Source organism: Malaclemys terrapin, chromosome 2 (assembly GCF_027887155.1).
Source record: "Malaclemys terrapin pileata isolate rMalTer1 chromosome 2, rMalTer1.hap1, whole genome shotgun sequence".
NCBI classification, from domain to species: Eukaryota; Metazoa; Chordata; order Testudines; family Emydidae; genus Malaclemys; species Malaclemys terrapin.
Window position 1 is genome coordinate 84,037,046 of NC_071506.1, and position 13,071 is coordinate 84,050,116.

Consider the following 13,071-nt stretch of genomic DNA (forward strand, 5'->3'; position numbering starts at 1 on the left):
TTACTTTGTTTAATATATAGTAATTCTGTGAAAACAAAGTCCCAGTTGATCTTTTTAATTCCTTAAGCCTTCATCCAAAGTATTTACGCATCTGCTTAAACTTTAAGCTTGTTAGTTGTTCCATTGAAACCAGGGGACTACTTGTGCTTAAAGTTAAGCACATACTTAAATGCTTTGGTGGATCAGACCTACCAGACAAATCCTGCTTGCCTTACTTATATAAGTGTTGCAATTGAAGTCAGTTACTGCATAAACATAGATAGGTTTTGCTTTGGATGCATACATTCAAAATCTTCAACTTTTCTTAGAAATTAGTCAAAATGTTGCTATTCCAGTGCAAAAATTACCTACATCAATGTTGATAAATGCATTAAAATTTGTCCTGTTACCTAAGCCATACAGAATTTAGTAATTTCAGTTCACAAAAGTTTGCACAATTCCTTCTCTTCAGTTTTGATCTACAGGGGATTTGTGCCCCTTGAGTGTCACTTTTCTGCTGATTTCTTAGCAATCTATTAGAAACTGTAAGTTCTGCAGGATTTCAAACAGAAGTCAGCCTAGGTTAATTCAAAATGTCTGTCAAGGTTATGAATCTTTTGGAGAGAACCTGAGCTCAGCTTCAGATTTATAACAAAAAAACCCAAACTGGGCAAATGTTGCATGGTTTGTGTTTCATGCTGAATGTTTTATAGTGTTCTTACTTTTAGAAAAAGAAATTTCTCAAATTTTAAAGCTATCAAAATTACAGTTACTCTTTCATACACTAGACTTCAGAGGTCAATCCTGCATCCAATGGACTCCTCACATGAATAAGGGCTACACACTAAACCACAAATGGCAAGGATTTAATTACCATCAGCACTTACCTGTTTGATCCTCACAGAGCTGCCATTACTACAGCAAGGGAAACTGCAGGATTTGTGGGTTCACAATAGTTGAGATGTTATAGGAGATAAAAGTGCGTGAAAAGGTGAGCACATACCATGCTTAAATAAAATGCTGAAGATATGTTAGTTCTACAGATTTTGATGTGACAAATCATGCTGCTGTGAGATCTATTCTGAAAAAAATATATAACATGGTACATTCCACATGATATTAAGATAAGTTTGCTCTCAAATTAGAGACTGAGTTGATAATGACTTAAGATGCTGGAAATACATATGAATTCCATTGCTCCAGCTCATTTAATAATGAGCAAAGGCGCTTTTGTAAATCACTGACAAATATACAGTATTAACACTGCCGCCACAGAAGGCAGTTGTTGCAAAGGATCAAAGATTTGGATTAGTGGTTATATAAAGCTTTCAGCTGAAAAATAGTTTGTCTAGGATTTGATGAATACCTACTTTGTAACCTTCGTAAGAACAATGGGAAAAAACTACAGAGACTATGAATTAAGAAAAGTATAGTTAATCTGTTATTGCGCATGTCTGTGAAGACTGAGACACTCAGTGTAACTAGCTGAATTTTAAGAAGTGAACTGACTTTATTGGAGCTTCATATTCTACGGCTTCTACTCTTTCTCTACTTTATTATAAGGAAAAGCTGTAGGTAACAATAAATTTCAGTGAATACATTACCAATTCATTCCTGGTTTTCACCCACAATGGCCAGTAAAAGACAGGATACAAAGTTCTTGGGAGCAGAAAGTCTGCTGAAGGAAGATTGTTGTGGAGCAAGGCTGCCGCAACCTCCCTTCTACCAGAGGCCCACAGGAACCATCAGAGCCTCTCACACAGGTGGAATGGGGGTTTAAGGGTGTGGTTCAGCAGAGCTAGGTGATGTGCTGAGGTGATCCGGCACATCCACATTGCAGTGTCCACTGAAGCTTCTGGTCCTGGTCCCAACAGAAACCTATGCTGATCTTTCCTAGGGCAAACCCCAGGAAGGGCAGTGAGGGAAAGAATACCTGTCCTTCTCCATGGGTGAATCCCCTCCTGAAATGGAGCAGGCCTTGCTGTCACGGTGTAATGTAAGCTATGCCTCTCTGCACCTGTTAGGGTGTATCTGGCCCAGTGGCCTCTTTTCAGAAGTCATTAAGTTCTCTGCATCAATAACAGGGCTTGGCACTTATATAACATTTCATCTTCAAACAAAAATTATTAATAGTCATAATGTCCCTGTTGGTTAAGTAAATAGGGCTGTCCTAATTTTATATAGGAGAAAATACAACAACAGAGAATTTAAGAGACTTGGTTAAGTCCACTTCATTGGAGGCACAATAGGGTTAAATCTGGCCAGCGAATCAATGGTAGAACTGAGATTAAGAATTTAGGAGTTCCTGGGTCCTATCACCATGCTTAGTTCACCAGATGCTGCTGCTTCTACTCTACATGATGTAATTGAGAAAAATTTCAGTCACCGCAGCTTATATCCCTTGGAAATAAATGTATAAAAAGACAAATATTGAATGTACTAATATCAGCTTATGTTACTTCTAATACTCATTGCTAGTTTTCTGTGGTGTTAATGTCCAATAACAGATGTTAATATGCTGAACTTTAAGAAAGAGATTTTCTATGGCTTCAATTAAGCAAAATACTTAAGCACATGCTTAACTTTAAGTACATGAGTAGAATTGTCAAAGTCAATGGAACTACTCATGTGCTTTAACTTGTGAATGTGCTTACGTGCCTATGGGTCTGAAGTTGGTGAAGATCAGAATTGAAACATGTGGAGGTTTCAGTGATTTCACTCTGTGTTTTATAGTAAAGACCAAAGAGAAGATTACCACAGTCAAAAGGGCCACTACAGGAAGTTGCAATGGTGAAGAAGTTGTTAACTGGAAGGTGCTGTGAACAACTACCAAACCAGTGACCGACAAAACAAGACAGTGAAACAAGGTGAAAGTAGAGATGAAAGAAATGTGTTCCATTTATTTGTAACCATTGAGGAGGAATCATACACTGTTGTTGACATGAGCGCACATTAATATTATAGCAACACATACGACATATTTGTTGATTTAGCATCCTGGGGCTCATTCTCATTTATACCACAGCCCCTTTACACTACTCAGACAGGATAAACAAGCCTTAAAGTGGTTATTCATAACATTTACTCCCATTTTAAGGCACCTTTCTTTATACTGCCAAAACTGTGTAAAAGGCCTTATTGTAAATGAGAATCAGGACCTCTGTTTCTAATAGCTATAGTACACTCCACATACACTACTTTACCAAAGTCTGACCAAATCTAAATTGTTGCTCAGAAAAACATCTCCTTTAAGCCTCCATCATTCTTAATCCTTTCAGCCACCCCATTAATTGCCTCCCTTGAAATTCTCCCTCACTCTTCTGGTTTGTGTTGTATGGAGGAAGAGGGTCAAATCTTGGCCCTGATGCTGCATTCAGTAGGAATTTAAGATTTGCAGGGTTAGGTTCTGTGGTTAGCTATAAGAGAATGGTGTTTAAATATGCATTCGTAAAGGCACTATTTTGCTTGGTGTAAATAAGTGTAATAAAAACACAAGTGAAGTGAGTGGAAGGATCCAAGGCTATTTGCTATGCATAAAACAATTTACACACATGAATTATGCCAGTATATCAGTCAATCTCTCCCCCGTACTTCTGTTTCCTAGTCTCAAATTCACACTTTCTTTTTATCTCCTTTACTGGGCTCAGGCTGAGATACTTCATCTTCTCCCTCAGGTATGAACACACTTACAGTGAAATCACTTGTTTCTGTGCCGTATTTGTTTTTCACCAAAATGCCGTATCTTCCAGAGTCGATTGTGTTAACGCCAGTCATAGTGAAGCTGGCGCTTTTTCCAGATTCATATTTCAGGATGCAGTGGGCATCTGCTGTCAACGGTTTCTCATTCTTCAGCCACGTGACCTCTGGGACAGGATCTCCCCAGACATTGCAAGTAAGATTAAGCGCCTACAAAAATGTACAAATGGGTTATAAATAACAACAGTTGTTAATTGATTTTTTTGCATCCATTTGGATGAATAATTCCCTCAAAGTCCCCTCTTAGCTTCCTGCTATTAGACAATGGATACCCATAAGCATCCAAGATCAATAATTTCTGATGTAGACTGATCCATCATGAAGAAAGAGAATGAACACAACTAATTAAAAAGCTCCATTAAAAACCTTCAGTATTTTATGGACCCTCTTCCCTCATGACCTTACCACAACCCCCTCTGCATTGCTTAATACAAAAATTAGACATTAGCAGCACCTGAATGTTAGGCCTTAAATGAAAATTTGAAGAACCATCTTCAAATTGGATGGATTTGTTCAGGTTAATTCTATAAGTGTACCAAAAATTAAAGGCAAATCTCCCTAAATATAATCAATGCTTAATCATTAAATGACCATGAATTAATCGCAAATTTAAGAATGCCCTAAATTACATCCTGACTATTTCACAAACAGATCCAGTTGTTTTACAGACTCCCATAAAACTGCATAACATCTAACTGCTATTATTTTTATCTGAAATCAATACAGTTTTCAGGGCCAATTTCTGCCCTTGGATGCTCACACACATATTTCCCTTTGAACTTAATCGGAGCTAAGTCTGCATGAATGCTGAATTTGGTCCTAACATTAAGGCAGTATCTTCATTAGCAGAGGGCCAGTTGTTAGAAAGATCACCCTGACAGTTCAATAACTGCTGCAGGTTTGCAAATCTCTCTCATGCACCAGTAGTCAGAGCTCCTTTAATTTTTCTCTCTCAATGACAACCCAGAAATACCCACAGGGAAGATATTCAGACATGTAAATGTGTAGCATGCCATTCACTTCAATACAAAGGATGAAACTGGTCCTTAATTATTAAAGAAAGTACTAAGTTAAAATAAAATTAACATACAATCACTAAAAGAATGAAGGCTCTCACAGCTGGGGCATATCCCGCCCCTTCCCTTTTGGGACATATAGGATCTCCAGGAGTGGAACCTTATTTGTCTCAGAATGTTGCCTTAAGTAAGAGCAGTTGCCTGGAAAGGAGGCTTAATGTGTCCTAAAAAATGTCATCCTGCTTAAGTTAGCTGCTACTTCTCCCACGAGATTCAAAGCCCCGGTGGCTTTTTCAAGCCCTACTCCTAATTGTAAATTTCACTCTTCCAATCACAATGCCATATGACTTATGTGACCAACTGCGACTAATAAATACAGCAATAAATATTCACAGCAGATTGTCAGGAATCAATTCATAGTAGAAAAAAACTTGCAAAAATTACCTCTCATTGAATAAATTCAAATAATGAGTACATTTGCTGACCAACATTCCACAAGCAAAAAAAAAGGCTAAATAAGTCAAAACAATTATTCTGTGTGAATTAATGACTTCTCTCTCTACATCCCTGGTCCCCCCAGTCAGACACAGGTGAGTACGCTGGGGTCTAGGATTCAGAATATGTCTAATTTTTTCTTCTTTGCTTAGGTTTTCCACTGTATGCAAATATTGCCCCTTCTCTTGAGTCAATGTATTGAATTCAGCTCACTAAAATGTTGTGAAAAGTAGTTAACTGGTGCTTGTGTTCAAGATAGTCACTTCAAAGGCTAACATCTCAAGCTGAAGTGTTAGCTTTAATTCTGAATACCCTGGATGTGTGTGTTGAGCTGAGAGTCAGGCTGTGGGTAAGGTCTGTTTCCTGGGGTTAAACATTTCCTCCTCTCCTTTTCCCCATTTTTTTAAAATAATTAGCTTGTAAACAATTACAGTACAAATTCTTTCAAAGACAATATGCAGGAATCAAATAATAGATCATATATAAGACAATGTAAAAATAAAGTCCATCAAATCTTGTTTGAAAAGTCCATAAAAATGAACACTTCAGAGACAGTCAAGTGTAGAGAAGTATGGTTTAAGTGGGACTTAAATGGTGTGCAGACCTTATGCTGGCACTCTGCACTGAGGGGAATTTCATCTCTATGATGCTGAGCCCTCCAGGCAGAGCTTCAGCCCTAACATTCTGAACAGAAAAATCCATCATCTTAATATCAGTCTCACTGTTTCTTTTCCTACATCTGTAATATATTGCTTGCAATGTAAAATATTATTTAAAACAGTCTGTTTCAAATGTAGTTTGAAGGGTTTTATTCCAGAGAAAATCATCTCCTGTGAGATGATAGAAGTGGAATGTAGTGAAAAACCAGAATCAGCTTTCTGTTCCTCTAATTCAGTGGTTCTCAACCTTTTCAGTGCCTTTCAGGAGTCTGATTTGTCTTGAGTACCCCCACGTTTCACCTCACTTAAAATCTACTTGTTTACTAAATCAGGCAAAAAAATACAGAAGTGTCACAGGACCCTAATACTAAAGAATTGCTTACTTTCTCATTTTTACCATATAATTATAAAACAAATCAATTGGAATATAAATATTGTACTTACATTTCAGTGTTTATTATATAGAGCAGTATAAACAAGTAATTGTCTGTATGACATTTTAGTTTGTACTGACTTCGCTGGTGCTTTTTATGTAGACAGTTGTAAAACTAGGCAAATATCTAGATGAGTTGATGTACCCCCAGAAGACCTTTGCGTACCCTGGGGGAATGCATACCTCTGGTTGAGAACCACATCTCTAAATTACCTGCTCCTAATGCAGATTCATCTAAAGGTGACTGTGGAAAGGACTTAAAATATTCCTGCCCCTGTTGTTAGCCCCAGTTAGAGTCATGGAAAGATCAATGGTAAAAAATATCCAATAGACCTCCCTCTTTCCCTTCCTGCCTCAGGAATAATGATGAAAGGTGAAAAAGAGATCCACCCATAAAATCAAGAAAAGGGAGATATTATTTTTTTCTATTTCCTCAAATGTAAAGTACTTCTTCATGGTGGACCTCACTGCAGAGGATTCCCAGAAACAATTAACAAAACTCCAAGAGATTAAAAAGGGAACAAGAGGAAAAAAAATATCCTTCCTCCTCCAAAAATATGTAACTTGGTGAGAACAGAGAAAAGGTAGACTCTGGGTGCCAGGTGGTCAAAGCCTGCTGAAATGGAGACCCTATCTGGTCTCCAGCAGCAGCCATGGTTGGAGAGTAAGTGGGGCTCTTAAACCTGTTCTCTTGGAGTCCTCTGGTATTAAATAAACATGTTTTTGATTGCAGAGATGTTTAAAAAGCTGAAGGAAAGGGAAAAACGCCCACATTATTCCTGGCTATTCATGGTCTCTGAATATGAACAGCTCAGCCACACCTGGTTTCATTCACTATTCAGTACTTCTATATCAGGGGTTCTCAAACGGGAGGTCGTGTCCCCTCAGGTGGTCACAACAGGGCTGCTCAGAGGGGGGTGGGCAATTTGCCCCAGGCCCCGGGCCCCGCAGGGGCCCCCATGAGAGCTTTTCGGGGTCCCTGGAGCAGGGTCCTTCACTCGCTCCAGGGGGCCCCGGAAAACTCTCACGAGGCCCGGGCCCCCGGAGCTTCTTCCACTCTGGGTCTTCGGCGGCAATTTGGCGGCGGGGGGTCCTTCTGCTCCAGGACCCGCCGCCAAAGTGCCATGAAGACCTGCGGCAGGGGGTCCTTCCACCCCGGGACCTGCCGCCGAAGAGCCGGGTCTTCGGCGGCAATTCGGCGGTGGGGGCCCCCCACTGCCGAAGACCCCAGGCCCCCATAATCCTCTGGGCGGCCCTGGGTCACAAGGTGTTTACACGGGGGTCATGAGCTATTAGCTCCCTGGGGCTGACAGCCCCAAGCCCCCATTAAATTAAATCCCCCCATTTTTAATTTATAAGGGGGGGTTACACTCAGAGGCTTGCTGTGTGAAGGGGTCACCAATACAAAAAGTTTGAAAACCACTGTTCTATATTGTGTCCGCATTCTTTGACACATAAGGGATTAGTATTGAATTGTCCCTATTGTCATTGCAAGGTCCTAATGAGTTACTGTCAGTGACGCAGAGAGCTGTATTGGATGCATCACTCAAACCCTAATGGTCTACAGTTGTGCCAATTTTTCCCTAACTGAGAGAAATGGCAGCACCAATAACCCTTTTCTCCTTCAAATTGTTTCTTAAAATAACTTCCCCTTTTGCTTAGCCTTATGTCACTGATCTGATCACTGGTGCTGTTTGTTCCCACTCCGATGCACCCACTTCTTTATTGTTTGTGTTCTGCCTACTTATGTGGAAAGATAATTCTTATATTTCAGTATGAAGATGGTAAGATCCCTGGTCATTTTAAAATCTTATGGGCGGGAGTTTCATTACAGCGGGCCTGCTGCCAAGGCCTGATCCTTTGTACCTAGCATTGCATCTATCTGTTTTAGACATTTTTGCCCTTGGGACAGGGACCTTATCAACATATGTGTTGGTAAAACACTATGCACACCTATGGCATTATAGAAATCAGTTATTATAATATGGGTCAAATCCTGAGGACTTTCTTCTAGTATCAGCTGCAAAATACTCTGGCCTGCTCCTGTTGGGGAGGGCAGCTTCCCCCTCCAAGGATCATTCCCTTTCTTCAGGGAACTCTCCATCACTCATGCTTGGCGCAATGAGGGGGAAGAAGGAAAGGACTAGAAACCCCCTCTGGATAGTTGGCAGGAGATTTTCATACCCTCAAGGAGACCAGGTGACCTATATTCCAGATTAGCAGAGCTCCTAACAGAAATTCAGATTACAAAACAGGATAAAAACTTTTGTTTTTAAAAAGTCACTCCTTACTCAGTTAACACACCCATGTAAATCACTGGAAGTTTTGCCCGAGTAAAAACAATGAGAATTTCAGATTTTGGCCCCTGCCATATATATATAACTTACAGTAGTACCCACTGCCAACTCAAATCCTCACCTGACGCGCTGTGATTTGAGATTTAGGCTTTTCAGATTACATTACAAGACTGAAAACCCATTTATGTATATCAGTGCAAACATCTTTGGCCATCTGGAACATTATCATATGCTGTTAAAACAAACATCAATTCATATATTCCACTACACACAATTCAATACAAAAATGCATGTAAATAACATTATGGTTATGTTTTTAAATTAAAGGCAAAATCTGAATACACCTGGAAATTCAAAGTCAAGGATGAAAAATCTGCTCCCCTCAGTTTATATGATTGCACTAGATGTAGCAGCTCTTATGTATACTGTGATAAAAGAACATCATAAGGCTCCTTGTAACTGCTACACCCTGCATTACCTCACTTTACATTTTAAAATGTCATTGAGGATTATAAGAGTTGCATGAATTACACACCAGGTATAAACAGATGCTCCCATCTCTCCAGAATACATACAAACGCTGGGGACAAATGGGCCACTCTCACCCCTACAAGTACTATTTGTTCCGTAGACAATTCGATCAATATGTAAGTAAGCAGTTACTGTAATGTCACTGTATATGGTAGACTAGAATGCCTTCAATGCATATAATTTCATTTTGGTGGGTTTTATTTTATTTTTCATTTTAAAACTTCCTGGCTCATGTTATAGGATGGTGACTAGCAAAATTATATTTTTTTAACCAAGTCTTTATTTCAGTTATATAATTACAATCATACATCAAGTGTTAGTAAAAGGCTCTTTTGTACACTAGCTTCATTTCAAAATGGTCAGAACAATGTGTATTTGTATAATTGTGTTTTTTTAAAAGAAGAATAGATCCCTGTCTGTGATCCTGAATACCAAGATTCAACCTGGAGTGAATTCATACAATATTGAGACCATTGTTTCATTATGTATGTGCTGGAACACACTGAATTATATGGGCAAGATCATGAGCCTACAGGGCTAGATTAGGGCTAGCTCTGTATGAGGAGGCTGGGGTGAGAGAATGACATGAGCCTCCCCTATTCTGTCCTATTGCAGAGGTCAGAATCAATCCCAGTCTGTGTATGCGTGGCTCACAAGCACCAGGGAACTCTAGATGCTATAGTATTAGTAGAGACTCTGCAGAGATGGGCTGAGAGCAGGACTATGGTATCAACCACCAGCACTGATCTAACACAGGAGGAAGACTATATTGCACTACAGCAGTGCCAAACAAATGGGCTATGGGCTGGATCCAGACCTCATGACACACTCAGATTGTACAGAAACTAAGCTTTCCTTTTAAAAAACAAAAAAACAAAACAAAACAAAAACAAAAGGAGAGAGAGAGAGTAAATTTCTAGCCCTTATGACTGAAGAGATAACCTTCCAAATGTGAACTAAACATAAACCAATGGCATGTCTGCCTGAGCCTAAAGAGAACCTGAAACAATGAGTTAGCAGGATGAACTCCTCTGTCCCCTATTAATGGTTTACATGTCAGCTTTAAAGCCCAGCAATGACATTAAATGTCAGCATTGACTGATCATTGTAGTGGATGGAACAGGCTAAGGGGTAGGAGTAAAGCTCTTAAGAGTTGGCAATTGCTGTAGAATAGGAAATACAGGAATAAATAAAAGTTTAGTTACTACATAAAATCTGTATTGTTCCCTTGATCTCTGGGTGAACCTCCCATTACCCTGCTCTAACATCAATTCCTTCCTTCACTGACAGAGCACAGAGGCTCCAGTTCATGACCAGCAAGCTTTCTGTGTTCCCTGTCTAGATCTCATGCAGGTGTATAGGGTGAAGTAATGAAGCAGGACAAGTGTCTGAACTCAGCAAACGACAAACACAGCTACCTAGGCAAGAGAAGATGAGAGTTTTCTGAGGAGGCAAAGTACCACACCCATTTGCTAGAGGGCTGTAGCCCAAACTGAGATTTCTCTGAGCCTTTGTTTTATGTCAAAACTTTTGAACAAGACTTGGGTGGAGACTTTACTCTTGTTTCTGGACCCAGTCCACCAACTTAGATGACTACACAAATCCTGTACTATATTAATTGTAAAAGACTTTACAACTCTGTCTACACTTCTCATGAATAAAACAAGGTCTCTTAACATCCTATTGAATCCATAGTTGTTGGGCCAAAGATACTCATCTTGAGTGCTCTGAGTTTTTAGTAACATCCAGCCTTCCTCTATTCACAACATCTCAAATATCCTTGTGGTTTTGAGTAATGAATGTGCTAGGAAGCCTTTACAGCTCACTTTGCATAATTCCAACCAATCTTTCTATATATATATATATATATATCACTGCATTTTGCTTCTGAAAGCTCATACTTATCTGTATTGTTTTATTTTAACTCTTCTCTCGCAGAGAATTCTCAACTGATATAATCACCCAAGTTTTCCCACCACAATCGCATATCAGACTTATCTCTTAGCAAAAGCAACTATTTCAGCTGAAAATTGGCAAATTCACTCACTTTCCTCCTGCCTTCTTCCCCACTCTGTTGCAGTTGAAAGAATTCTCTGTGAGAATGTCTGATTACTATAGCATTCCCTTCAACTACTAATCAACACCACATAAAATACTTATACCAATTCCACCTATGATGTCTCTGGCAGACAGTGGGAATTAAATGGCAAGATTTGGTTCCAAACACTGAGTGCTTGAGAGCTGCAACATCACAGGCATCAAAGCTTTTATAGTGAGAGTGCTGCTGAGATGGTGTGGTCATGTGGTCAGTATGTCTGACAATAGGATACCAAAGGCCGACTTTTATGGAGAATTGGACTGGAACTCATTTTAAGGGCCGATCAAGAGAACGTTACAAAGACACTCTCAAAGCCAACGTCCAATCTTGCAATGTTGACCTCGACACCTGGGAGCTCTTAGCCCATGACAAGATCCATGGCGGCAGCTCTGCCACCTTGGACTGAAAGACTTTGAGAGCTCATGGATTGCTGCAATCAAGGAGAGATGTGTGAGGCATAAAGCTAAAAGCAGTGCACATTCATCTACACTTGTCTTCACCTGTGGCACCTGCAGATAGGGTTGCAGGTCTGAAATTGGTCTTTGGTCTCATCTAAGGACCCACAATAAGTGACTGTAGCTCATCTGTCAAACTCAACAGTAGATTTAGCATCATCATCATCATCACTATAAATCCAGAGTAATTCCATTGACTTATAGACTCATAGACTCTAAGGTCAGAAGGGACCATTATGATCATCTAGTCTGACCTCCCGCATGATGCGGGCCACAAACGCTGACCCACCCACTCCCGGAAGAATTCTCTCCCTTGACTCAGCTGTTGAAGTCCCCAAATCAAGATTTAAAGACTTCATTTGCTTTATCTCAAATTTACCCTAGTATAAAAAAGAAGAACTTCTCCTTTGTCTCTTAGGATGGTGAGGTAGGAGGTTGTGTAGGTTTCTACCACACTTTACTTGCCAACTCTCCAGATCTGACTGGTGCCATGCCTTGAGGGACTACCATCATCCATACAGATTGACTGGCTGTCTTGGGTGTAAGGAATTCAGCATTACTCAATATCCCATAGAAAAATGCAACTGTGAAATCTCTGTGCATAATGTACATTTTTAAAGATATGGTTGTCTCTGAATTTCCTAAGAAGTACACGGTTCACATTTTAGTCCTGACTGGCACTGTCATCTCACTTTTATCTTATGCTTAACAAATGAAACTGCCCCAAATACATAAACCTATCTGTCCAAGAAATTCAAATTATGTACAGACGATAGAGAATGAATAAATAATGCAGCAGATTTTTAAAATGGAACCTTTGAAATAATTCTTATGTTTTCCCCTTTTCTGCAAGATATAAAAGCTGCTCTGCTACAGTATAAAGCTATAGTTCATTTACTGCACCTTGCCTTCCTGGATTGTGACAACGTCGGGCAAACCTCCAAGTATCCGGGCACGATCTGAAAATACATGAGTGAAGTTTCCTTTAATATCTGCAAAACTAACTCTGTCCCAGATTTCATTTCCCCTCTAGCGCTGTTCTTTTTTCTTATTTTTGTACAAGTCTCTGGATATGCAAATGAAGAGAGTTATTCAATATTCCTAGCACACCATTTATACATGTAAAATCATGTCACTCTGCTGCAAAAAGCAGACATCTTAATATCTGACTGTCAATCACCTCCTCAGTGAAATTAAAGTATGGGCCTTATCCTTACCTCCAGTGAATTCAGTTTGAGTTTTGAGTGCACAAAGAATACAGAATTGGGCCCAATGTTTCTAAGTTTCCAAGGTAAAAGTCTGGCAATTCAGAGTTTATGAAAAGAAATGAATTGCAGCCCATAGAAGAGACT

General features: G+C 39.6%; 1 protein-coding gene across 8 annotated transcripts in view; it reads right to left on the reverse strand.

Annotated features, from left to right (window-relative positions):
* Window positions 1–13,071, reverse strand: part of MYOM1 (myomesin 1) — a 107,383-nt gene that overhangs the window by 4,527 nt on the left and 89,785 nt on the right. For 4 of the 8 annotated variants that reach the window (XM_054017452.1, XM_054017451.1, XM_054017448.1 and 1 more), the window contains 2 exons: window positions 12,623–12,678; window positions 3,670–3,885 (listed from right to left, as the gene is read on the reverse strand). In XM_054017452.1, coding sequence (XP_053873427.1) covers window positions 3,670–3,885; window positions 12,623–12,678 — 272 coding nt within the window. Of the gene's footprint in view, window positions 1–2,847; window positions 3,886–12,622; window positions 12,679–13,071 lie in introns of those variants that run through there. The other 4 variants (XM_054017446.1, XM_054017445.1, XM_054017449.1 and 1 more) reach the window with 1 other exon arrangement.